The sequence below is a fragment of the Bos javanicus genome, chromosome 10, assembly GCF_032452875.1.
Source record: "Bos javanicus breed banteng chromosome 10, ARS-OSU_banteng_1.0, whole genome shotgun sequence".
NCBI lineage: Eukaryota > Metazoa > Chordata > Mammalia > Artiodactyla > Bovidae > Bos > Bos javanicus.
The window spans coordinates 51,245,255-51,273,053 of record NC_083877.1 but is presented as its reverse complement, the minus strand read 5'-3'; the positions used below and the strand labels follow the sequence as shown (position 1 = coordinate 51,273,053).

At 46.8% G+C, this 27,799-nt stretch overlaps 1 protein-coding gene and 1 long non-coding RNA gene across 3 annotated transcripts in view; one reads left to right on the top strand and one right to left on the bottom strand.

Annotated features, from left to right (window-relative positions):
- Positions 1-4,936, bottom strand: part of LOC133256238 (uncharacterized) — a 148,069-nt gene extending 143,133 nt beyond the window's left edge. Inside the window, exons 1-2 of the long non-coding RNA XR_009739142.1 lie at positions 4,849-4,936; positions 2,388-2,502 (exon numbers count right to left, since the gene is read on the bottom strand). This is a non-coding gene — a long non-coding RNA (uncharacterized LOC133256238). The remainder of the gene's footprint in view (positions 1-2,387; positions 2,503-4,848) is intronic.
- The window catches only part of LIPC (lipase C, hepatic type), a 186,824-nt gene that overhangs the window by 157,136 nt on the left and 1,889 nt on the right, over positions 1-27,799 (top strand). The window contains exons 5-10 of one of the 2 annotated variants that reach the window (XM_061431160.1): positions 3,906-4,088; positions 4,862-4,979; positions 7,651-7,884; positions 10,750-10,995; positions 23,009-23,126; positions 24,687-24,905. In XM_061431160.1, coding sequence (XP_061287144.1) covers positions 3,906-4,088; positions 4,862-4,979; positions 7,651-7,884; positions 10,750-10,995; positions 23,009-23,126; positions 24,687-24,905 — 1,118 coding nt within the window. The remainder of the gene's footprint in view (positions 1-3,905; positions 4,089-4,861; positions 4,980-7,650; positions 7,885-10,749; positions 10,996-23,008; positions 23,127-24,686; positions 24,906-27,799) is intronic. The other variant, XM_061431161.1, reaches the window with a different exon arrangement.

Genomic DNA, 27,799 nt, shown 5'->3' with positions numbered 1-27,799 from the left:
TGGTGATAACAACTCCATGCATAATATTTGTAAAGTACATTCTAATTTTCCAAGTGCTTCCCCACGCATTATCTCATTGATTATCTCCATTTCATGAGTAAGCAGGGCAAGGGAAGTATAATTATCTCCACATTTCATATAATAAAATGTGGCTCAAAGAGGTCACACAGCACACAAGCACCCATAAGAGACTACAGTTCATGAAGGTGAATCTGCATGTTTCCCAAGAGTTGAGAGGAAGCCAGAAGACACAGTCTCCCAATGAGATGTTCTATCTGTAAGGGTTAAATTCAGCTGCAGATAACAGAAACCCAAATTGGCAGTAGTTCAGATAAAACAGAAGTTTTTTGTTTTTTTTTTTTCCATTTCATACAACAGTCCAGATGTATGTCATCCAAAACTAATAAAGAGCTTTAGTCAATGAAGTTCTCAAGTACCCAGCTCATTCCCTGCTCACTATAGTGCCATCTGGTCCTCATCCTCATAATCCAAGATAGCAGCTAGAGCACTAGCTATCACATCTGCATCCCAGGTAGCACGAGGTAGTAAAAGGTATACACCAAAAAAAGTCAAAAAGTAGGATTGTTTAAAAACAACTATATTGAGGTATTATTTGAAACCATACAATTCATCCACTGGCTTTTGGTATACAAGTGTGTTTTTTAAGGTTAGCTTACCAGAAGCATCTCCGAAATGCTTCCAATTACATCCATTGGCCATACCTAGATGGAAAGGTGGCTGAGATATGTATCCTCTTAGAGAAAGTGTAGCTTTTCAGTGATGCTAAAATTCTATTACTGTGGAAGAAGGGGGAAAAGAATATTGTGGGCAATGATTGAAGTCAAACAAATGTTTCCAGGAAGAAATTCTGCCTAACTGGTTTCTAGGCCACCCACAATTTGAAGCTTGGTTCACACTGTGAAACCTGCAGAGATTTGGGGTCTATTTCATGACTTGAAAGCCTTTCCCTACCATCTCTTTGAGAACTACTTTTGAGACCCCCATCCATCCTATTTAGAGAGAAAAATGAGCCCATCTGCCCACCACCAGTCTTTCAACATGTATTCACTCATACCCTCCACACGAACAAAACAGACCCTACACCTGGCCTCAGGGGGTAGTGGGAACCACATGATGCCATGTGGGTGTAGCCACAAGGTGGGGTGTCTGCTATTGCCATCCCAGAAAAGCACAGGGGCTCTTGTAGGCTGCCAGCACCTTCCTCCTAGGATTTAAAGGAGACCCATCCTAGGGCTTCCCAGGTGGCACTAGTGGTAAAGAACACACCTGCCAACGCAGGAGACATAAGAAACGTGGGTTCAATTTCTGGGTCGGGAAGATCCCCTGGAGGAGGGCATGGCAACCCACTCCAGTATTCTTGCCTGGAGAATCCCATGGATGGAGGAGCCTGGTGGGCTACAGTCCTTTGGATCACAAAGAGTCAGACACGACTGAAGTGACTTAGCACACAAGCACTCATCCTAGGGGAAAAGGGCAGGGGTTCCACCACAGCACAGGGATGGCAGTGAGGGTGGTAAAGGCTTGCCTGCCCCTAGAGAAGAGACCTAATACAGATGCCCTATAGGAACTCGGCCCTTTACATTAGTCGTCAGCTCATTTAATCCTCACACCTCCCTACATGACCACTTGAGTTAGTCTCATTGCTTAGATGAGGAAACTGCAGCACAGAGGGGTCAAGCAGCAACCATGGTCACACAGCCCTCAGTGGACAGAAATCCAAAACCAGAACCCTCATGCTCCAAAGCCCACAAACCTTTGTCACGGATGGGCTTGACTGGGGCCCCATCACACTGCAACCTGCTCACAGCAACCTCTCTCCAGCTGAGCCAAGAGCTCCATCCCTATTCCTTTAAGGAAAGCATGGAATTGGAGCCAGAGGGTAGCACCCTGAGATGAAACTCATCTTAAAGGGAACTAAAGATCAGACATGGAGGGAATTCACTGACAGTTCAGTGGTTAGGACTTGGCACTTTCACTGTGATGGCCCAGGTTCAATCCCTGGTCGGGGAACTGAGATCTCCCAAGCCATGTGGCCCAGCCAAACAGAAAAGATCAGGCATGGAAAGCTTTCCCATGGGAACAGAGTAGATGAGGGGGGATTAGAAGGTCAGCCATTGTAAGGGAAGAACATGCTATCTTTCCTGTTGTAAGGGACCTTCCCTTACAAGAGAAGAAAAGAAACGAAACTGGGAAGGAGGGAATACAGGCAGAGCAAAGCTTTGGACAGAACAGAGCTGTGGACTTGATGCCTGACTTGAGGTGGGAACTTGAGTTGAGAGCCTCAGAGTAAGGCAGGTTGCACGCAGCAGAACAGGCATGCCCCCTCTGACCCCGCCCCTACCACCCGCTCCCCACCTCCCCCTCACCTCTGCTTGCAGCTCCTTCACAGACCATGTGATTTCTCTCCTTCAGGCCTTAACATAGGCTGCACCTTCTGCCAAGTGTGTCCTTTCTCTTATCTGCTGCTGGACAGGATCCATACTGTTGAATATATTAGGTGCTCTAAAAATCTTTGTTAACTGAATTAATGGCTGACTAAACATTTTGTTTACAAACATGAAGACAGCAGGGTCCTCTCACTGTGATCCTTTTACTAGAATGAGTTCTCTGTTTTCAAAATCTTGTGCAAACTGAAGTACATCTACTGTTGCTGGTAATAATAATACCAGCAACAGCTGTTGTCCCTGCCACGCACTGAGTCCTCACTGTGTTCCGGGCACTGTTCTAGGTGCTTGATGTCTATTCATTCATCTCATCTTCACAACAATCCTGGAAGGAGGACACTATTATTATCCCCATTTTCCCGACAAGGAAATGGGGCCACTGCCCAGTTATATGACTTGCCCAAGGTCACCCTGCTAGTAACTAGGAGAGTCTAGATTTGAACCCAAGATGCTACATCCACACAGAAAGTCCTAGGTGGACATTTATTAAATGAATGCATCTTACTCACGAGCCAGACCATCAGTGCTGCTGTCCAGCTTCACCCCTGTTTTCTTATCTTGATTACACCTGACTTTCCCCTCTTTCCAAAGAGACCGCACTGCCCTTGAGATTGTGCACCTGTGCACATGATTTCCTCTACCTGGAAACCCTTAGACACCCCCTCTGCCCCCAACCACCTCCATACTTACCTGCCCACCTGATTCTTCCCTGGAATTCCTATTTATCCTTCAAGACCCAACACAAACATCTTTGCTCTGTGAACCCTTCAGGCATGTCCTGCAAACTGGCTCTCAACCAGGTACACGCACAGAATGATTCTCCAGAATCAATCAACTTGATCGTTATGAGTTCCTACTATGTTCCCACTCATGGTGCTAGTCCCTCCAGAGCAAGCAGAACACGGTGGGTGGAGACAGAGTAAGTGATTGAGGTGCGACTCAGAGCTGCAGCTGCACAGGCCTCCCAGAGGAGGTACGGCTGGCACCGACCCTCAAAGCACAGGCCATCTTTCAGTACCCCATCTACAAAGATGTACGCTGCTTTAAGGCTTGGAAAGTCCTAAAATAGAGAATGTTAAGACAATGGTTCTCATTTGAGGCATGGGACATTTGGAACGTCCAGAGATATTTCTGGTTTTCACAGCCTAGGGTTTGGGGGTGGAGGAGTGATGGGGCACCGCTGGCATCTCGTGGGTGGAGGCAGAGATGCTGCTCAATGTCCTACCATGCATAGGACAGCCCCCACAACAAAGAAATATCTGACGCCAAATGACAGCGGTGCTGAGAAACCCCAGGCTAAGCCCTTTCTCTTGGAGAGAAAGACCCAGAATGAGCCCAGAGTTGGAGAAGGGAAGAGGTGGGCAAGAAAAAAGAGGGAGCTTGTCCAGGGCTCCCTCCTCTCTCCCTGGGAGGCTGATGATACTGTGGGCCCCCCCTCAGGTGGACGGCATACTGGAAGACTGGGTCTGGGAGATGGTAGCCGCACTGAAGTCTCAGCTGGCCCAGTCAGTGAATGTGGGGCTGGCAGAATGGGTCACCCTGGCTCACAACCACTACACCACTGCCGTCCGCAACACTCGCCTCGTCGGCCAGGAGATCGCAGCTCTTCTCCAGTGGCTGCAGGTGAGACCTGCCCTGACCTCTCTTCTCTCCTCTCCCTTCCCTTCCCTTCCTCCAAGACTGAGTGAATTAGGCTGGTCTCCTACAGCAGCCGAGACAGGACAACCACTTCTGCTAAGCTCACAGGAATAGGAAGGCACAAGACAGAGACCAGACCCCAGGGCTCTCTCGGATGCCTCCCTGAAGCCCTGTCTTGTAGAATCATCTATTCCTCTTATGCTCACCTCTTTGTATGTGCTAGGGGATCTAAACACATCCTGTAAACTATAAAACTCCCATATGCATGGATGAGATCACTCCTGCAAGGAATTCATGTCCAGGTAAAGGCGTGCAGGGGGCTTCCCTAGTAGCTCAGTGGTAAAGAACCCACGTGCAATGTAGGAGACACAGGCTCCATCCCTGGGTCAGAAAGATCCCCTGGAGAAAGAAATGGCAACCCACCCCAGTATTCTTGCCTGGAGAATCCCATGGACAGAAGAGCCTGGCGGGTTACAGTCCATGGGGTCTCAGAGAGTCAGACACAACTGAGCGACTCAACAACAACAACAAAGCTGGGCAGACAAGAGGTAGCATCACCAGGCAGGGGCCCAAGTAGCTGAGCCTGAGTGGAAGCAGGACAGAGTCAGCAAGATGAGAAAACAGTTTGGGTCCTGAGTAGGAATTAAGCATCTCACTTGTGGTACAAAGAACAGAGAGCCAGAGCAGTCTGGACCCACGAAAGGCTTTTATCTAGGCAGCTCTCCCCCTCCTGTAACCATCTCACCACTGTCTTCCAGGAATCTGTTCAATTTTCTCCAAGCCATGTTCATCTAATTGGGTACAGCCTGGGTGCACATGTCTCAGGATTCGCTGGCAGTTACATGAGCAGAAAGCACAAGATTGGAAGAATTACAGGTAACCATGCCTGATAACTAACAACTATAATCTCCACGACTGCACGGGGCGTGGAGCAGGGACCTGCTTTTCCAACAGGCTCATAATTAACACACCCCCGGCTTCCTTCAAGCTGTATTAGAGTTCACAGGAGGACTTGTAGCACTATTTATTTCAAACATGACCGCTGTCATAGGCTGCTGTTCCCCAAGAATTTAGAGCAAATCACCGCCTTTCCTCAAACAAATGCATCTCACAGTCATGCTAAATAGGACCTAAAAGGTACACTTTCTGTACACTTTTGTAAAGGAAAGAGTTTATTTTCCAACCTATAGTTTTAAAAGCCCAATGCGATTAAAGAATGACAGCTATAATAATATGTATATTAATGCATATACATGGAACCTAGAAAAATGGCACTGACGAACCTATTTGCAGGGCAGGAGGAAAGGCGCAGACATAGAGAATGGACGGACTTGTGGACACAGTGGGAGAGTAAGGTGGGCCGAACTGAGAGTAGCACTGACATGCACACACTGCCACGTGTGAAATAGAGAGCTAGCGGGAAGCTGCGGTGGAGCACAGTGAGCTCAGCTCGGCGCTGTGCTGACCTAGAGGGGTGGGGTGAGGGTGGGAGGGAATCTTAAGAGGGAGGGGATATATGTATACACATAGCCGATTCACTTCACTGTACAACAGAAACCAACACAACATTGTAAAGCAATTATCCTCCATAAAAATAAATTTAGAAAAAAAAAAATGAATGACAGCCTTACATTTCCTGTGACAGCCAAGTTTGTACCTCTGTTTCTACTTTAATGAAACACGTGGATCCTACGCTGGGGCCCATCTGGATTAGGGGAGGGATCCCAGCACCAAAAACCCCAAGCTCTATGCCAGCTTGGAAATACCGCAAGATACCTAGGAAGAGCTAATGACGCACAAGAAGGCCTTTCCTAGCGGGCTGCCCAGATACCCACCTCATCCTCCCCACCCATCCTCACCCCTCCCCGCTGCTGACCCAGAGTCACATTCAGAAGAACAGGCCTGATGAGCTGACTCCTCAGCCCAGTCTCGGAGGCCCACTGGTTCCTACAGGGTGAAACTTAGGAGGCCTAGACAAGGCCCTTCCCGGTGTAGTGTCCCCAAGGCTCTCCAACGTCTCCTCACCCTGGTCCCTTGTTGTGGCTCCAGGCTTTCGGGACACTAGATTTTTCTCCACTCTACTGCAAACACGCCTTGGCCTCTTGTCCTTTTGGGCCTTTGCAATCACTATTCCCTTGGCCTGGAATACCAAACCCTAGTCTACCTACCAAATGCCTACTCATCCTTCAAGACCCAGCAGCCTAAAATAATATTTCACAATTTAAAACAGTCTGAACGAAATTGAAGATGAATACAGTTGCTGTGACCTTTTACTTTATCAAGAAAGAACACTTTTGGCAACTGCTATCTACTGTGACCATTCCTTCATAAAAGAGGAGATTTATTTTAGCATTGAGAAAAGATAAGGATGATGGCAGACATTTAAATGAAGCCAGTCTGTCATGATGAGAATTCATTTTCCTTTCTTTTTTTTTCCATCTCATTGGTGACTGGGGAGGCCTGATCATAGATCAGTACGTGGTGCCCTCCATGATTTAACCCTCAATAGGCTGGGAGTGAACAGACATAAGAACTTATCACAGAAGGCCAGTGAGGCCCTTCACAGACAAACCAGGCCTAGAAGGATAAGTCAGAACTGCAGAGAGGCAGCACTGGGCCCAGGACCCTCTCCACGCTGGCTGGTGTCACAGGCCACATCAGGCATTATTAGCCAGGCCCACACACATCAGAAGTGACAGGACAGCTAACTACTCTGTTGTCATCTCATAGTCAGCCTGATGAAGAAAGAAATATAAACCACAGCCTTCATGTGTGACTACAGGTGAGGGCTGGAGAGCAGGGACTGGCATGGCCCCAGTCTATTCCTTCATCCCCACCAAGGATAGAAGCCAGGCCTCATACAGGTCAACAAAGGGTCCTCCAGAAAAGGTAAAGAAGACAGACAGACAAAACTCCTTGAGTGCATAAATACTCCCCAACTATAGTCTGCCAGAGACTGCCACTTGTCTCGTGCAAACATATCTGTCACTTAAGGACAGAGCTGTGAACAGTCCTGTTTGCTCATGACATTTTCCCCAGAGAACAGTAATGTCCCAAGGCTGTTCTGAACATTCCAATGAAATGACATTAGTGTAGAGAGAAAGCCAGCTTGTTTAGGAAAATTATTGACAACAAGCAGGCAAATAAATTCTTTCTTTGATGGGTAGGTTAGAACTACTTGCAATAACACAGTGGTTTTTTGTATGCAAACAGATGCTCTCGAAAGTAGCTTGAAAGGTACTTAAAACTGATTTGCTTAAATAAATCAAGCATTCCCTTATAACCTCATTTCTACCACTGCATAGTTCCTGCAAACCTCTTTTCCCCATAGATAATAACCAGTCTGTGTCCGATTTTAAGCACCATGAATTACTTTAATTTTACTGCAAAAAAAGTCATGACAAGATTTTCTAGAGAAAGATTATGCCCTAGGATTTTCCTCTTCCTGCTAGCTCATGAATGTGCAATAACATCAGAAAGCTAAAAAGAGCCTTTCTCCCTGCCTCCTCTTGCTCCAATCTGATCCTTCCCATTGCTTTCCTCTTAGGGCTGGACGCCGCAGGCCCTTTGTTTGAAAAAGCCTCCCTCAGTGACCGGCTTTCACCAGATGATGCCAATTTTGTGGACGCCATTCACACCTTTACCTGGGAGCACATGGGCCTGAGTGTGGGCATGAAACAGCCCATAGCACACTATGACTTCTACCCCAATGGGGGTTCCTACCAGCCTGGATGCCACTTCCTAGAGCTCTACAAACATTTCGCCAAGCATGGCTTAAATGGTGAGAAAGAGGCACTAGCCTACGATGGCTTACACTCCCCACAGTTGGTGTGGCCTCTGGATCCAGGGGAATCCATTCTGTGAGATTTGGGGAAGAGTTTGGCAAGGATGGGGCTCAAAGTGAATGGTCACCTAGTCCATGCAGAGAGAGGGCTTGTGTGAGTGGGAAAGGGTGCTGTTCCCCAGGCAAGACCAAGTCTTCACAGGCAGTGGTTGCTGGAGCTCAGACATGGAGGATGAGCTAAGGGCACATCCAGGAATTCCCACTTCTCATCTCCACTCATCATACCCAGCCAAGTCTCTCCTGGGGTATCAGCCCGTCTGAAAATTGAGCCCTGCTGCCTGTGGTCATTCCTCTTTCTCTGGAAGTTTCCTCATTCAAGGGGCTGCCTCTATTCTGGCCCCATGCTAACCCACTTAATAGACCATGGCTTCTTGGTCTCCCAAGTATGAGGTTTAATCAGCTGACCCCAGGGGACATTCTTTACTAAGATTCTTCTATTTCAAAGTTCAGCTCTAAATAGGTCCTTGTGACTTCCTTGGGACTTTGTTTCAGTGCTGAAACTGACTGTGGCATTATCTGGGTTGTGTTTTCCCCCTTCTCTCTCAAACTCTAAAACCAAAACATTAACATGAACCTTGATAACAGGCCCTGGATTAAAGAACAAAAATGTGAGCAAAAACCATACATTTAATAAGTATTCCAAGTTTCTCTCTATTATAAAATAATATCCTGATTAAGACCTGCCAACTCACTCTAAGCCAACTGGAGACCCCCAGACCACCCCCACTTACCACCTTCTCCCAATCATTTGAAAACTGAGCTAAGCACACACTATCTTGTGTTTCCTTATCCACCTTCATGTCTCCTGTACCAGAATGACCTTCGCATTCGACATTATCTCATCTTGGCTGGACTCCCAGCCTTTCACCAGCCCATGCCTAAAAACTTTCTGGGAATTTCCCCTTATCATTCCTTAACATCTCTCTCCGATCACTGCCCTCTGGTCACCAGCAGTCCCTGGTGATCAGCCAGCCCTCTTCCCAGATCTATGCCCTCCCTAAGGTCAACACAGACCCCTAGATGCTGTTCATTAGCTGATCACCTGGTGAACGCCTCTGCCCAATTACTACCATTTTCTATTTTGTGCTAAACTTCAGAATGATGGGACCAAGTATATTTATTTAGCTTGCCCACCTTAGGGTGGTTTTTCTCCATTTCCTTTACCCTTATGTTTGAAAGTGATCCCATTCTGGGGTGAACATGTTGACATGGTCAGTTGATAACTGCTTTACCATCCTCACCACCTCCTGGCTAGGTGAGCTTGCATGAGTTGGAGACTGTCTTTGAAGCTTGGTTTTCTCACTTGTAAGAGCTGCCTTGAGGAGCTGTGGTGAATATTCAGGGAAAGTACTCAGTAGTACCTGCCTCATAGTGGGTGCTCAACAAATAGAGCCGCTTGTGACCAGGAACGGAGATGACTAATCCTGGGGAAAATTATTTGGCTAAGCTACCTGGGGTCCACTTTCACAGGAAGTTCTTGTCATACCTTGTGGTGGTTCAACACTCCTAGAGAACACTAAAGATTAAGATTTGGAGACCCCCAAACAACCTCCCCTCCCCAAAAAAGTCAAAATCCTTGGTACAGAAACCTCCTAAACTTGTTTTGGCTTAGGTCCATTCAGACCTGGTCACTGGAGCACATCCTTCTCAAACCAAATCCCCATGCTGGTCATCCAGTTCAGTTACATTGAGCAGGCTGTGGCTGCTTTGATACATGGTCGGGGAGGCCTCAGCTCTCACCAGACCAGTAGCCAAGTCCCAAGAGTGCTTGGGCACTGGCTTAGCCAGCTTTATTAAGAAAAGAGGCATTCCAGGGACTTCCCTGGAAGTCCAGTGGTTAAGATTCCCCGCTTCCGCTGCAGGGAGAAGGAGTTCCATCCCTGGTCCAGGAACTAAGACCCCACATGCTGTGGGGCAACTGAGCCTGTGCACCACAACTGCTGAAGAAACCAGCACACCCTAGATCCTGTGCTCCATGGTCAGAGAAGCCACCACAATGAGAAGCCTGCGTGCCACGAAGAGAAAGTAGACCCCGCTCTCTGAAACCAGAGAAAGGCTACGTGCAGCAACGCAGATCCAGCACGGCCAAAAATAAAATAATTTTTAATTAAATAAATACAAAGAGGCATTCCACACAAGCCTGTTCTGCCAACTCACCCTTAGAGCATCAGCAGTTGTGCATTTTTAACTGTTTGCGACTAAAATATTTCCAAAATGAATTACAATTCATTTCCAAAAGAATTGCTTAAAGAGAACTTTCCTGGCAGCTCAGATGGTGAAGAACCTGTCTGCAACGCAGGAGACCTGGGTTGGATCACTGGGTCAGGAAGAACTCTTGGAGGAGGGAATGGCAACCCAGTCCAGTATTCTTGCCTGGAGAATTCCATGGACAGAGAAGCCTGGCAGGCTACAGTCCATGGGATCCCAAAGACTCAGGCATGACTGAGCAATTCACACACACACACACACACACACACACACACACACACACACACACAACTTGCTTAAAGAACTCAGTATTTTCTTAGTGACTCAGGGCTCCTATTAAAACACCTATTGTAACATACAGAGTGCCCTCAGCAGGCCTTCAGAGCCTGGGATTATGCTCCTACAGTAAGTGCCTGCAAAGGGTCTACTTTTTGTGCAGTTTTCCATCAGCTATGCCACCCACTGTAGTCAGTGGGCTGACCTCTGATCTCAGCACCCCCATCCTCCTTCCTGAGATGGTGCTACTCTGCACTGAGAAGCAAGGTGATCTTCCAGATTAAGGGATGATAACGTTCTTCTTGCCCTGTGTTCCAGCCATCACCCGGACTGTCAAATGTGCCCATGAGCGGTCAGTGCACCTCTTCATCGACTCCTTGCTGCACGCTGACATGCAGAGCATGGCCTACCTGTGCAGAGACATGGACCGCTTCAGCCAAGGCCTGTGTCTGAGCTGCAAGAAGGGTCGTTGCAACACACTGGGCTACCACACCCGCCAGGAGCGGCAAAGCAAGAAGAGCAAGAGCCTCTTCCTGGTGACTCGAGCCCAGTCCCCATTCAAAGGTGAGTGCAGGGGGGCCTTCAGAAGGGCAGAATGCAGCCGCTTGTCTGAAGGTTCACGAGTTCCCTGGAGTCTTTTCCTGGAGCTACTGCCAGATCTGCTGTTTGCACAGATTCCAGACCGGGATGATGACACATGCCTCTCTTTCCCCAAGAATGTGGCCTCCTCGCTGACGAGTGCTGGAGGAGAAAGCCTGATACTTTCTGAAACACTCCTTTGGTTGGCTGCTCTCTTCATCTATTTTCATGGTCCCCTAGCATTGTTGCAGGAAGGGGGATCCCTTCCAGGACCAGAGAATGGTCTCTTTTCTAACACTCAGAAATGAATTGTCTGAGCTGATAAAGCAAGAGACTTTATTGGGAAGGGGCACTCGGGCAGAGAGCAGGAGAGTAAGGGAACCCAGGAGGACTGCTCTTCCATGTGGCTCGACATCTCAGGTTTAAAGGTGACGGGATTAGTTTCCAGGTTCTCTGGCCAATCACTCTGACTTAGGGTCCTTCCTGGTGGCACATGCATTTGTCATGCGAGTGTATGTTCCTCGGTTCTTTGTCTCGTCACAACAAAGATGTGGAGCGACGGACATTAAAGCCCTCGGCGCGTCACAGCTCTTAGGTCTTGGACAAACCATGCTACAGCTCTTGGGCAAATCAGTGTTACAGCTCTATTTTATTTAGAAGATAGCAGGAGAATCCAAGACTCGAAGAGAAGAGAGTGGAGGAGTGCATGGGGAGTGGGGGCGGGGGTGGGGGGGGCGGAGAGAGAGAGAGAGAGAGAGAGACCGAGAGAAAGCGCTTTGGCTCCTCCTTTTACATGTTTTTTCCTCCACCTGGGCCTGCCCTATGCAAATTGGGCTTAGCCAGGAGTGCTGTTTGTTCTGTTTGTTCTGCCTGAAGTCTTCACTCTGGTCCTCGGACCTTCCTTGTCTTTTAGCCACCGCCATTTTGGACTCCTTTTCCCTATTCTACCTACCTAACACATTGCTCAGCCAAAATGAATTCCAGCAAGGAAGATTCTGGAAAGTGGTAGGACATGGGGTATCTCCTTATGACCTTTCCAGAACTCTTCCAGTCGGTGGTGGCTTGTTAGTTCCACATTCCTTACCAGGACCTCCTGTGGTAGAATAACCCTTGCAAGTGATGACTATGGTGCCTGACCAGGATGGGTGGTTTCAGCCAGTGTGTTTCCGCTAACAGAATGTTAGATCCGGAAGGCCTGGATCACCAGGTCTCATTGTACAGGGCCTTGGAAGCTTCTCCAAACCCAGGCTAGAACCCAGTGCTTTCATCTCTCCTCATGGCTGCCAGGAAAAACCTGGGCTCCAGACTACATTTGTGGTTCCCCATTTCTTCCTAAATTTGAATCAGCTTATCTTACAAGAGATCATTGTCTTATTGAGGCCCTCCCTAGAAGAAGTTCTGCTTCTCAGCCTCAAGGGAGAAAGTGAGCCCCTTCTGCTTGCCAGGTTGAACTGGAGGTCAGAAAAAGGGCTGTGGCCGTGATTTGGGCTGAAGCCAGCAGAGAAATACTCCACTGAAACCTAAATCCTCCTGGAGGGAACAAGCCGACATCTGTTGCCATTAACATTTCTGCCTAATCCTTAAAACAGCTCGGGAGTGATTTAGCATCTTACTTTTCACAGCACTGGCTCACGGCCCTGGGAGGAGCCCAGTGCCGTTTGATTGTTACTCTGCACATATCTGTAGCTACAGAAGGTGAACGCCCTCAACACCGCTTTGCATTTGCACAGCGTTTTACACAAAAACATTTGGTGCAGCCACAGACTTCTCATGGTGCCCACAACAGCCAGGTGAGGTCCGCAGGTTCGGTTAGCCTGGAAGGAGGCGTAGAACCCAGGTCCCTCTGACTCCCAGGCTGGCATTCCTTTCATTACCACACTCCAAAGTTCAAGCTCCCATGCACAGGATTCTTTTGTTTATCTGAACTTTAGTTCTCCAGCTAGATTGCCCTTCTGTGCAGCCCAGGAATGACAGAAATCCGTTTGAGCAGTGGATAGCTTCTGAGAGCACGTGGAGTGAGGGCAGGATCTTTCTTGCCTGAGGGACAGAGGGTCCCTTCAGCTGTCCTTCCTGGAGGGGTGGAGGAGCCTGAGACCCCCGGAGCAGGTGAGGGAATTTGGAAGGCCTCCTGCTTCAGGGAGATCCCCCACTCCAGACTGCCAATTAGACACTCATTTCAGTTAACCAGCTCCTCTTTCAAATGGCAGTGCAGCCTGGAGTGATTAAGCCTCTCAGATAATCACATTTCACTGGATCTACTCTAATCCCGGAATGTTAGCATTTCAAGAAACTGTTCAATTCCACATTTCCCAGACAAGGAAACAAAGGCCCAGATAAGAGAAAATCATTTGCCCAGGGACACAAAAGGAAGTCTTAGCAGAGACAGGATTTAGACCCAGGCCATCCCCTGGAGGAGGCTATGGCAACCCACTCCAGTATTCTTGCCTGGAAAATCCCAAGGACAGAAGATCCTGGTGGGCTACAGTCCATGGGGTCGCAAAGAGTCAGACACGACTGAGGGACTAAGCACTCCCAACAATTAGTCAAGTGGTTTTTAATCTCAGTAACCTGCCCATGGTCTGTCTATGGGGTTGAGGGAAGGAGGAGAGGTGGGGAAGGGTCTTGCTTTCTCCTTGAGATCAGCTGGAAAGAGACAGGGTCATTTTTTACCTTCCTGGAAGGGCTGTGCATCTGAAGTGAGGGACTGGGTCCTGCTGGAGGACTTCTACTCGGGGTATGGATATGGGGTCGGGAGGTGAGAGAGTCAAGAGAAGGAAGAGGGGAGGGAAGAGTAGCTGCCACAAGCCGGGCTGAGCTTTTCCCTTGCCAAGGAGTTCAGATGCCTGATCACCACACATGGCTGGTATGAACTCAAAGGAACCCTTTTCTTATGAAGGAGAACCAAGGAATCGCATTAGGGCAGCACTATCTCACGCAGCAGTTGCCAAAACCACTGTGCCAGGCCATCACTCCTTCTTCAAGCATAATATGAGCCAGGGTAGGCAGAGGCCCTCCTTCAGGGGGGCTCAGAGGAGACCAACACCCTCCCACACACTGTGCACAGGGTGCTATCTATCCCAAGAAGACAGAAGAGGAGTCCCCTGGAGGCAGCACTTGAGTCTCTTTCTCACCAGCCGCTCATCTTGCTCCAGGGATAGCCAGTGAAAATACGGTGTTGGGACTGTGAGATAAGACTGCCTGAACCAAACCCCCAGCCCCAGAGAGATTCCAGGGATGAGCTGCAGCCTGCACCACACCCTTCCCTCCCCTGGGCCCTCCAAATTCTCCCCAGATCCACCTCAGCCTTTCCAGTCCTAATCTGCTCAGCCTAATTTCACTTGCTGGCAGGGAGCAGAGCCCTTCGGCCACATCGGGTACCCTGGGTACAGCTGGAAATTATGCCCAGATGAGACTCCCACCCATGTGAAAGCCGCTGCTCCTGGGGTGTGCAGCCTGTATATTGCTTGCACTCGTGCATGCTTAGTCGTGTCCAACTCTGTGCGACCCCACGGTCTGTAGCCCACCAGGCTCCTCTGTCCAAGGGATTTCTCAGGCAAGAATATTGGAGCGGGTAGCCCATTTCCAGAGGCTATCTTCCCGACCCAGGGATTGAACCCATGTCTCCTGCATTGACAGGTGGATTCTTTACCACTGTTCCACCTGGGAAGCCGTATATAATGCTACACTAACCATATGTGGCTATTTAAATTACTTAAAATTAAAACCTTGAAACCTCAGTCATACTAGCCGCCTTTCAAATGCTCAACTATGTGGCTGCCATATCAGAGAGTACAGAAATAGACGGTTTCCATCATCTAGAAAGTTCTATTGATAGTGCTGACATCAAGTCTTTAATCTAGGCCCCATAACTGCTCCCCTCCTCAGCCACCATGCCACGATCATTGTGACTTGGGCTCCCAAAGTATATTTCAGTGACCACCTCCAGCCTTTGATGAGTACTTATAGATTCATAAAGGAACAAACTTGCCCATCCCTGGTTACAGAGCATCCACAAGCCACATTTTTCAAGGACATCTAATTGTACTATATATTTCAGTGCAGGGTCTGGCTGGGCAAGATAAACATCGCCTCCTGATTGTAGTTGCAGAAAGGATGACTAACTTGGTCCTCATTCCTCTGGCTCCCAAGATATTTTGACAAAACCATCAAAGGATCTATTTTCTACAACCATAAGCCAGAATTCGGGTAAACATGGAAGAGGACAGCAGGAGCAGAAAGAGAATTGGGAAACAGTCGCCGAGGGAAACGAGGCAATTTATCGCCCACTTCCAGTCTCACCCTCTTGGAAGGAAATTTTGCTAGTTTGGGAGCCTTTTTTTTTTTTTTACGAGAAGGAGGCGGGAAACAAACCTGTATGTAGTTCTGCTAGCAAGCACCTTATCTAATTTAATCCTCACAGCAACTGGAGGTGGTAATAGGGTGGAAGAGAAGAAAGCAGCACTCAGGGGAGCTTACTAGGTTCAGGCACTATGCTGGATGTGTTGCATCAATTATTTCATTTATCATTTAATCCTCACAACAACTTACAGACAGAGAGAGACGGAGATGGAAGGGGGGAGACTGATGTTGCCTAATTTTCCAACAGATAAATTGAGATTCAGTGAGGCTAAATCACCTCCCCAAAGCCACCCAGCTTATAAGGAGCAAATGTTATGCTGAAAACTTGTACACTGGTGCTGAATCGAATCTCAGACAGAGTTTTGGGTGAAGTAGAAAAGAAGAGCTTTATTGCTTTGCCAGGGAAAGGGGGCCACAGCTGGCTAATGCCCTCAAAACTGTGTGTCCCAACTGGGGCAAGATAGTGAGAAGTTTTATAGTAATTGTTCAAAAAGGGTATGATCAGCTCGTGGACATTCTTCTGCTGGGCTGCTGGTGACGTAAGTGGGAGTCAGCATCATCAACCAGTTGCTCTGGGGTCTACATGCTTGTGGGCAGCACACCATTGTTATACCTTCTTCCACCTGGAGTGGGTTTCCAGTATCTGCAAGATGGGTAAAGGACACTGTGGTGTGTATCCCTTGATGAGGAAACAGGACCTTGCCCCCAAGGCTGCACTGTTGTTTCCCCTGACTGTTAGTTTCTCCCTGGTCTCGAATCCCCTCCCTCCCCTAATTAGCAACTGCTGGAATCTGCCCGTTGGAACTCAGGGAAGTTCATGGAGGCTGAATGAAGGCTGTTTCCTATAATCAAAGAAATGGGGGACACAGAAAGACCTTGTGCCCAGGAGCCCCACAGAGCCCTGCACAGTGTCAAACATAATGTTTGACCCCAGGTCTCCCCCATTCCATGGGCTTCGCTCCTTTCACCACACATGGCCTAAGCATTAGGACGGAGACCAGTTCACTCAGTATTATTACCAGCTCATTCCTGAGACACAGTAGTCCATCATCCTGCCTCTCCTCCTCGTCCTCCTCCTGCCTGTACTTTCTCCCTGCTCTCTGGGCCCAGCCAGCCAGTGAGAATTCGCACCAGCTGATGAGAGCACTCTTGTCTTCTGGACATATGTATACCTATGGCTGATTCATGTTGATGGATGGCAGAAACTAACACAATATAGTAAAGCAATTATTCTTCAATTAAAAATGGATGAATTGAAAAAAAAAATGCTATCTTAAACTAAAATCAGAAAAACAAAAAAGCCCATTTCTCTTCTTCCCTTGATCCTGTTCTGAGTTCATTCAGCCAGCCCCTGCTAGTGCTGGCTATTCCTACATTAATCCCCTGCTTAAGACCATCATCTCAATTCCATGCTCTTCAGCGTCCCTCTCCGGTTAGAGGCATATAAGATCTAGGAACAAGACCATAGTGCTGCAAGAGAACACAAGATCTCATTCTTACCATCTCCATGAGAGAAAAATCTATACATTCCAAAAAAAAAAAAGACCTCTCTGATGTTTGCAAAGAGAGTCATAATATCTCCCAAAGCCACTATCTAATGATTCAGAATATTTTCCACGAGATTAAAAAAAAAAAAAAAAAAATTCCTTTTTTATAAATTTCCATGACCTGGTGCCCATAGTAGCTACCTTGTAAAAAGGAACTTATTTTTTTGTTAAGTGGCATCAGTGGGGTCCACACGAAACTAGGATCCAGGGTTTCTAGGGTGTCTGAGCCCCAGGGGGGCGATCTGGTGAGGAGACTCTCCAGAGGCCTCATACCTCTGCCCCAGGTGGACTTTGCCTGATCTCATCCAAGGTTAACGGGCTATTTCATGCTTTGCACCATTAAGACCTGAAATAACTTCTCCTGCCTGCACTGAGGAACACGTTGTGCTCCCTGCAGTCACAGGATCAAAAGCATTTCCCCGAAATCATTTTTTAAAATCCTTATTAAACATGCCATAAGGTAAAGTGAGCAAAAATTATTCATGTTTTTTTCCTTAATCGTTGGAACAGCATCATTGTCCTGGGGTGTGGTGGGAAATAAAAGGCAAATGGTCTTTTTTATTTTTAAAGGAAAAACACAAAATCCAAAATAAGAACAAATAAATAGTTCTAAACATGAAAATATCTTACATATTACAAAAAATAATTTCAATATTTCTCCCCAGAAGTGGCTTTCCTAGTGCAGGGCAAAAGGAATTCCTTGTGCTATCACTGTGTGATGGGTTTGGGCATCATGCTTCTGCAGACGTGGGTGCCCGTGTTTCTGCACGTCTGTGACCTCCACGATTTACACACCCTTGATGGTTCTGACCGCCTGAACCATCTGCAGGGCACAGGGAGACACTGCAGGGCACAGATAATTCTCATCCATAGGATGTGAGCGCTAACAGAACCTTTGGAATTATCAAAGCCAATCCCTTCCTTCAGAATCGTGGGAACCATGACATCTCAGATATGGAAATTGGTCTCTTCCTACTCACATTTTAAGACCAAAGGAAGACAAAAACCCATCTCCAGTGCAGGGACATGAAACATTTATCCCTGCCCTGGGGGCTGGACATTTAGCAGACCAGCAACTGCGAAGCAGCAGCAACAGTGATAGCCCAGGATGGATGTCAGTGGATCAGACCCTGCAGGCACTTGGTTTTGGTGGCTTCACAGGAGGCAGGTATAGACTGCAGCTTTTCTTCAGGGCTGTTTGCTGTTTGCTTTCAAAGGGAAGATTCAGCTTGCCAGAACCAGAATCCCAGGACACAGTGGGAAGGACCTTTTGGAATCAGACAGACACCTGGGTTCAGAGTCAGCTCCACTTCTAACTATCTGAGTCACCTTGGACTCCTCTCCAAATCTCTGCTTTCTTGTTGATTAGTCGCTAAGTCATGTCCATCTCTCTGCAATGCCCTGGACTGTAACTAGCCAGGCTCCTCTGTCCATGGGATTTCCCAGGCAAGAATACTAAAGTGGGTTGTCATTTCCTTCTCCAGGGGATCTTCTTGACACAAGGATCGAACCTGTATCTCCTGCGTTGGCAGGAGGCTTCTTTACCGAGTGAGACACCAGTGAATCGCAAATCTCTGCTTCCTTATTTGTAATTCATCGGGATCACTGACACCCTACCTCTCTGGGTCTCAGCAGTAAACAGGACTCTACTCACCTGAGTAGAGAGCAGGCAGAGCTCCTTCGACAGGGTGGGTGATAATAAGGAAAGCAACATGGGATGTTTATGCACCTCAAATCTAACAAACAGGGTACTCGGAGAAGCGAAGAGAAGGAATAGCCAAAGAGAATGTAAGCTGTGGAGGAGAAGCTACTGACAGCAGCTCATCAGGGACAGCAGTTACTACAGTCAGGCTTCAAAGCAGGAGGGAGCAGAGAAATACCCTGACCTCTCTCTGCTCTGCCCTGATCTCCTGCTGGTGCGTCCTCAGTGGGTCAGTGTGAACCAGAAGCCATCCAATAAGGAAGCCAGGAGATGAGGCTCTGGGGGTCACATCCTGGGGTCCAGAACTGGGTAGAGAGTGGACCAGGACAGCAGGGGTAGGTGTAGAAAATGCAGTCTTACCGTGTTATCCTCATTTAGTCTGGAGGACAAAAATAATGTATGCAAAGCACTTAGTATAGGGCTTCCCTGGTGGCTCAGCGGTAAAGAATCCACCTGCCAATGCAGGAGATGTGGCTTCGATCTCTGGGTAGGGAAGATCCCCTGGAGAAGGAAATGGCAACCCACTCCAGTATTCTTGCCTGGGAAATCCCATGGACAGAGGAGCCTGGTGGGTTACAGTCCAGGGTGTTGCAAAGAGTCTGACACGACTTAGCGACTAAACAACAACAACAAGCACTTAGTATGTAGCCTGATGTTTTAGCAGGATCTCAACAAGTGGAAGCAATATTCTGATTAGTCCTATTCACAATTAGGCTCTTTAATGTAACATGTGTTCGCCTTGTTTTCACACAAAAAGCCCCAGAAGCACTCCTTAGATTCCCAATGTGTGCTGTGAATCGCTGAGGTTCAAGTGTTAACACGACCCCAACACTGCCCTCAAGGGGAGAAGATCCTGGACACTGATGCCCATGAGACTGGATAGGAGGTGACAAGGGTCACAGAAGTGATCTGCTTCCCAGCTGCAAAGCACCTCTAAGGCCAGGACCACAGCTTCTGGTTCTGTTATCTTTCTTAATACTTTTAAAAACTTTTCTTTTTCCAAGAAGAGTCTAATTAGAATACATACTCATGGCAGAAAATGTGGAACTTGCAGAAAATCACAAAAAAGGTAATAAAAGTTACTTGTCTCCCCTCCCCAGAGATAATCACTTAATATTTTTGCAAATCTCCCTCCTTCTGTGCATTCTGTTTTATTAGAATTAGTCTCATGTTAGATGTACCATGTGTATCCTGATGGCTGGTTGGGGTTTTTTCCCCACTTCTTTCATAAGCATTGAAACCATTCCAAAAATATCTTGTAATCACTTCATAAGAGTAAATCACGTTTGGGAATATGAACTTGAAATCAGCAGACTAAAGTCTAATTGCAGCTTCACTAGTTCATAGGTTCACGACAATGGACAAGTTACTCAAATTTCCTGAGCTTCAGCTTCTTCATTTGTAAAATGATGCAAAGGGAGGTTAAAGTAGGCATCTTACAAAGTTGTAGAAAAGAGAAATGAAATAATTTTGAGAAACAATAGTTAAGTGTCTGGAACAAAACAAAGAGCTAAATGGTAATTCTAATAATTGTCATTATTAGCCCATAGTCATTTCTCTATTGGTGAATATTTAGGGTGTTTTTAATTTATTTTTAATTAAAAATTCTTTATGATGTCTTTGAACTTCAACCTCTTTCCACACATGAACATTTTCCTTAGGGTATATAAAGCTATTGGTCCTGGGTATAAACATTTAAAAGTTCGAGTTCTGGAGTCAGGTGGCCTGGACTTATGTCATAGCTATGCTACTTACTAGCTGTGTGATACTGGAAAAATCACTTAACCTCTCTGTGCTTCAGTTTCCTCTTCTCTTAAATGAAATAATAATAGTATCACCTGTCATAAGGATTAAATGAGATAAAAATACAAAGTGCCAGGCGCAGGTAAACAAAATAAATGTTAGTCAATGTATTACCATGGATACAGCCAATTACACTATTTTATTCACTGGGCTGGGTAGTAGATTTCTAATGAATACATATTAAACTGGTTGTTATGAGTTCCTTACATACTCTGGAAGATTCTCTGCCTCCTTGTTTGGGAATTAACTAGAGACCAGTTCTCTCGTGTCATCCTGTCCACAGTCTACCCCACACCCCCAAGGCCTTGTCTCATATCTTTTTGTCTCAGTTCAACTTACAAGTTGAACTTACAAGTTCAACTTCAACTTGTTCAACTTCAACTATTTACTTGTTACAAAGTTCCCTAGGCAGACCCCAAATAGCATAAGATCTCTCCAGAGGCTTCTGGGATGATAGACCAGAATCTCTGTCTCCACCACTGTCATTCAAGGGTTTAGGGATCCTTCCTGGGGTCCCTCAGTCCTTCTCTTATTTCTCACCCACAGCCTCACAGTCTTGAGAGCATCTAACTATTTTATTCCAGGCTGGAATATTTGAGCACCTATTATGCAGAGGACTGCAGCCAATCCACTGCAAAACCCAAACGGGAAAATGGGCTTATGCCAAAGGTTAGAGTTGTGTAAATAACCCAGAAACCCAGCAATACAGGCACACAGAACCCTGCAGCTGATGTGTTGGCAATGTGCCATTAGCCACCGCTGCTGCCAGGTCTGTGTAGCTACCAACCTCCAGTGGAAATGTACCATTTGGGAGTAAGTAGATTGATTCCTGAGGATGGTGAATTTCCACATGCTGGGTGCATGGAATGGATAATCAAGTGGTTAGTTCCATGATCTATGCTTTCCAGAAGGAATTCTACAACAAAGCTGAGAACTCCAATTTTGAATTCTCTGGGGTGATTTCCATCTTCCTAATGTTCATACACATCCTGATATTCCCAAATTGTCAGTTCATGCATCCCACACATGTTTATTAAGCAACTACTATGTGCAAGCACTGTATCAGGATTAGTAGATTAATCATTATCTAGAACGGAAAAAGCAAATAACAACAAGTAATCATATGTCCCCTATCCTTTGCCCAGGGCAGACAGCAGTCCTCCTAAGAGCCTAGACATGGTCTCACAGCCCATCTCAACATGGGGCCCCAGGCAGTCCTACCAATCAAGTTGACATGCCACATTAAGCCTGTTTAAGCTAAAGAGCCACAAGTACTTAGAGAATATGGAGACAGCAAGATAAAGAAGTCCAAGCAGCCATCAGTTATTTGGAAATGAGGTGGGATAATTTTGAAAACAGCCCCACAGCTGGTTGATGTAACAGTGCAGGCTGAGCAAGGCAATTGCTCCAGGCCGTGAGCACAGACTCTGCTATGGGACCCTGAGCAGGTCACTTCACCTCTCTAGCCCTGGTTTTGTTCTTTATAAAATGAGGCTGATAGTACTTCCCTGATATTCAGTGGTAAAGCACCCGCCTGCAATGCAGGGGACATGGGTTTGATCCCTGCTCCAGGAAGATTCCACATTCCTCAGAGCAACTAAACCCATGCCCCACAACTCCTGAGCCTGTACACCTAGACTGTGCTCCTCAACGAGAAGCCAGCGAAATGAGAAACCGTTCACTGCAGCAAAGAGTGGCCCCACCCCCGCAACTAGAGAACATCCACGTGCAGCAACAAAGACCCAGTGCAGCCAAAAATAAAATAAATAAAATGTTTTAAATGAGGCTGATAATCGCAATACCCTCCTCCTAGGGTCATTATGATGAATAACTGAGATGATGCCATGCAAAATGTTTAACAACACCTGTCTGATAGTAAGTCATTTGCTTTTATTAGCTAAATATAGGCTATGTTTAGGTAAAGAAGAATAAAATTAATTTCCCTATTCCAAACAACACAGAAGAAGGACATTCTGGACACTTTAAAAGATAGGACAATTTTAGGCCCAGGTACTAGAACTGGTTGTCTTGTTTCTATCAGGAAATGTGCTGTTGAACCCCACAAAACCAGTTTCCAAGCCCCAGAAGGCAGAGATGTGGTCATCACGGCATATTTCTTGGTTGTTGCTCTGTCCCACCCTAAAACTAATACCATCAAATACAAGCAAAAGTGAAAACAACAATGTGTTCTCTTGCTTTTGTCAGCGGCCTCAAAGGCAGTCTATCCTTTCATTTATAAACGGGGACCCCTGCTAAGTACGTGGAATGGTATAACAGAACTTCATCTAGAAATTAGTGAGAATACCAACTATACTCCTATTCTGCCTTTTTTTCTATTTTTTTCTGGATAATACTTATTATATTACAAACATAAGTCCTCTTAGACATTAAAGAAATTCAGAGAAGGAAAAAAAGGAAAATAAAAAAACTTTCAGAATTCCACCACCCAGAAAACAAAATTGGGTTATCTATTCATCCATACTTTTCTCTCTGCTTTCTTAAATTTTAAAAAATACAAGATTTTTTATTTTAAAAATTTCTGCTTATGTTGTCTTTCTCTCTCCGTTGCCATCCCACCCCCCTCCAGTTTATCATTACCAGTTCAAGATTCGGTTCATCAACCAAACTGAGAACCCTGTAGAACCAACTTTCACCGTGTCATTCCTCGGAACAAGAGGGGAGAGGCAGAAGATCCCCATCACTCTGTGAGTATGAGATACAGCCCCGTCCGTGGTGAGGACAGGCTTAGTTTTCTCACAGGCTCTGGATGGACTCTGCTTTCCAAGGGTCAGGCCAGGCACAGCTCACCCTTCTCAGCCCAGTATGAGTGTCCCAGACACCCTGTCTGACGGGACATCCGCCCACGCTCGGCACCTTGTCACGCCTCCTCGGCCTCGCCCAGTCCCAGCCATTACTTTATGTCGCTGCCACCTGTGTTTGTGATGGGCCCGAAGCGACAGGGGCCGAATGTAAAGGGGAACCAGAGGTGGCCAGTCTAGGAGGAATGCTGAGAGCAGGCGCAGGACACATTCCTGTCCCCAGGAAGGCCCTGAGCACCTTTCCAGTGAGTTCCGAAAACCATAACCCAGAAATAAAACTGGTCTCATGCAACTTGGCAAATTTTCCACTCAGTCAGCCTGCACTGCCAGCCCTCCCCACCTGTCCTTTGCCCTGCTACACACCTGCTCACAACACAGGCAGTGGCTTCACGCCTCCTGCACAGGCTGGCCAGCTTCACCGGCCGCTTTATTTCAGCATCTCCACCCTTAGCATGGGCTCTCCTTGGGAAGTGACATCAGCCTTCATCTGCTCCAGGGACGGTTCTCAGCCTCCTGAAAATCACCCCTGGTTTTGAACCTCCAATCATCCCACGGGTTCAGTCACTCAGCAAGGATGTGTCAGTGCTCTGCACTAGAGGTAGAGAGGACCCTATCCTTAGGGTGCTCCCAGCCTAGTGGGGTGGGTGGATTCCTAAATGGTGCTTTGCACATTCCTGCAGGAAGAGCTAAGATGAGCTGAGCCAGGGAATCCTCCAGCCACCTGTCTCACCCTAAATCCAGTGTTAACTCTGCACCATCCCAAATCTCTCCCTGGGGGAGCAGGGATTGTTCTAAGTAGTGGAAAGAGTGCCTGACTGCTCTGTCAATATTGGGACATTTTAATGTCTTGGAGATTAGTGAGTAAAGCTGATAATGAAACCTAAGGATCTGCGTTTAAATTTTGCTCCAAACTGGTACATCCCTTTTATATATGGTTTTCTATTACTGCTATACTTGTTGTCTTAATGGAAGTTTCTATTTATGTTGGGGAGGAAGAAAAGCACTGATCTGGAGAGAAGACTGTAGTGTGGTGCTCATGTATTGATCATGAACCTACAGAACCTACAGAGAGCTGTATTGCCCAGAGACACCTGCCTTTTTTGGAGGCAGTTCTCCTGATGTATTAAGCTAGAGATTAGGAAGCCTGAGCTAAACAAAGTTAACTAGATTCATCACTGCAGAACACTTGCAACCTTTTAAACATGCTATCACAGAAAATAAGATGGTTTTCCCAGTATTACTGCTCTGGAAAACCCTTTTTTATCCTGGCACATCTATTGCTATCTCTATTAATAGTCTGTCCACCACCACTTTGGGAAATGCAGCAGAAAAGACCATCACGAGTCATTCAGGCAAATCTAACACATCCTGAAAATCCCATCCTGAAAGCATCACTTTGCCGTTACGAATCAACTGACTATGTCTGGTTTCCTTTGTATCTTCAAGGAGCAAAGGAATTACTAGTAATGAAACCTATTCCTTTCTAATAACATTGGATGTGGATATTGGGGAACTGATCATGATCAAGTTCAAGTGGGAAAACCGCATGGTGTGGTCCAATGTCTGGAATACGGTCCAAACCATCATCCCCTGGGGAAGAGGGTCCCTTCACTCAGGCCTTGCTCTGAAGAGCATCAGAGTCAAAGTGGGAGAAACACAGCAAAGGTGAGTGCTTTTTCAACCTCCTCCTAACATCTGTTGAGCATCTACCTACGTCAGTACTCTCACAATTTAATACTTGCATTTATCTTATGAAGTGGGCCTTGTTATGTTCCAACGATGGCATACAGATGCTCAAAAAGGTGCAATGACCATCCTGAGTTCCCAAAGCCACAGGTGGAAGGACCAAGATTTACACCCAGGTCTCTGATTCCCATCTAGCCTCTTTCCTCTGTGCCCCCCAGCCCCCAGTTAACAGCTACCTGCCTCTAGAGTCTGAGAACCACTCCCTGGCCCAGTGCTCTTCAGATTTCACCATGTGCTGGCCCAAGGACCACATTTTGAACAGCAAGGACCTAGAATTGACATTTCTTCTTTGTTGTTTACCCAGAGAAATGCTTTTAGCAGATCACAATCTCAAAATCTCACCCTGAAGTGGCACCTTTCAAATCTTAGAATGCCAAGGGATCGCTGGGAAGCTTATGATACATGCAGAATTCCCAGACCCACCTGAAGAGCTTCTGACTGGCTGTGGTCTATGGAGGACCACACATTTGGTAATAAGAGCCCTAGGAAATTCTGGTGTGGACCAGCGGGTTACCCTCAGGAGGTATGGTTCTGTGTGACTGAATATCTCCCTTGGCCCACGGTGGGGGTTGAGGGCAGGGGTGGGTTGAGGGCAGGGAGTTAAGGCAAGAAAGGATGTCCAGCGGCTCCCTCAGTCCTCTCAGCAGAGCAAAGGGATGCTCGGTATATTTTCCCAGGGCTGCCGTGCTTTTCTGTGGTTCTGCAGTTCCGCAGACCCTCTTCTGTCTCCTCCCCACTCTATTCAGGAAATGTGTCTCTCCTTTCCTACTGCCCTCTGTTGAGCAGCCCGCTTTCTCTCTGGAGTGTGGCCAGTGGAGCTGAAGAGCAGCACGCCCGTCACCTCTGAACTGCTCTCCTCCCTTACCCCTGGGGTGTCGCTACTAGCAGCCGCCCATGGCAGATTTATGCCCCCTGAGTCCCTCACACAACTGCACTGCGAGATTTTATCTCCCTGGGATACAAAATCCTGGCAATTACTAAAAGCATACTCTGCAGTCAGCCAACAGATTTCTCCACATGATCAATTTGAGAAAATTAAACTGCTTCTCTCTTCAGCGCTTAGCTATTCTTGCATGACTTGTTGGCCCTTTAGAGCAGCTCAGCTTCTGAGCATCAACCCTCCCCGGATTCTCTCAGCTAGAGAGTAAATCCTCAGTTTTAGAGGCAGCTCGCCATGACAGTTCTAGGTGCCTCGACCCGAACGATAGTATAAAACACAGGGCTGCCTTCTCCCCTGGTGCTTACCCACACAGCTCTGCAGAAGGAAAGAAGGGAGGAATGAGAGCAGTGTTCCAGAGCCTTGCTGCACCATGGGCTTGAACTAGGGGCTCCAGAGCATTCACCTCACAGAAGCTTCCCAGTGACCCTCTGAAACAGGTAGTATTTTAGGAGCCTGAGGCTCACAGGAGTTACACACCTTGGGGACATTGCTAATAATTGTCTGAGCCCAGGTCTGACTTAGTTCATCTGATCCATTGCCCATTTGTTGCCTCTGCAGTTTCTAACAGCTCCGCCTCCATTAGTCATGGTCCCATTGATCTGACTTTCTTTAATCTAGCAGTGTTGTAGAGCTGGAAATGAATATATATGCACATCACAGCTTTCCTCAGGGCTATAAGAGGTACATCATGAAAAGGAAGGAAGGGATCTGGGGCCTATAGTTTTTTAAGTTTTTAACTCAGTGCTTCCTATAGGTCTTTGGAGTACCCAATGCCATTGGGAAGAATGCCAAAAAAAGTCAGAGTTGTGGCTTTGGGCATTAAGAAACTCCAGGACCTAATTAGGAAAATAAGATGCGTTAATTTTACTAATGATCTGCTTCATCCCAGGGTTTCTCAAACTTTAATGTGCACATGAATCATCTGGGAATCATGTTAAAATGTAGGCTCTGCTTCAGTAGGTAGAGATGGAGCCTGAGAGTCTACATTTCTAACAAGCTCCCAGGTGCTGCTGATGCTGCTGGCCCATGGATCACACTCTGAATAGTGAGAGTCTAGTATTGCAGGGTCTAGAAGTCTAAGAAAGACAACGGTTCAGGTTGGTTCTGTGGGTCAATGTTGCAGCAGGCTTCAGGGAGGCTAAGAGGGATTCCCAGAGAGACAGGCAGTGAGAAGAACAATACGCAGACAGAATCCAATGACCTCTGCATCAGCTGGACCTAAAGTCAAATCTTGATTTCACTGCTTCCACCTATGTCGGCTCAGACAATAACTGTTCCTCTCTGAGACTCAGTTCTTTAGGAACGAATGGGAATTATAATATGTGCCTCATGCAGCTAATAACAACTACCAATTTCTGAGTACCTTTTACAAACTAAAATCCCAGAGCTGGGATGCAAACAAACCTCACTATCTTAATCTCTTTGCTAACAATAAGAGAGAGAAAAAAAATGGTTAAGTGACTTGCTCTTTACCTCTGTGGAAGGAGTTGAATGAGAGGTGACTTTCTTCCCCCAAAGCACAAAGTCAGGGGTGAGAGGACTGTTGTAGGGTGAAGACTGAGAGCAGAGAAGATTGGTTCTATAGCAAGACATGAAAAGTGATTGGCTAAACAAAATGAGAAGATATTTGATTGCCTCAGTAATCATACAAACGCAGACCAAAAATCAATGAAATTATCACTGGTGACCCATTAGTTTTGCAGGAGTCAAAACACAGATAACATCCAGAGTTAGTAGAGGGGTGGAGAAACGGGCATTCTCATATACTATTCGTGGAAGTATAAATTACAGAGCTTCTGTAGGGGAATTTCATTCAACAACTAACATTTAGTGAACATATATCTTATGCTAGACACTGCTATGGGCACCGGAT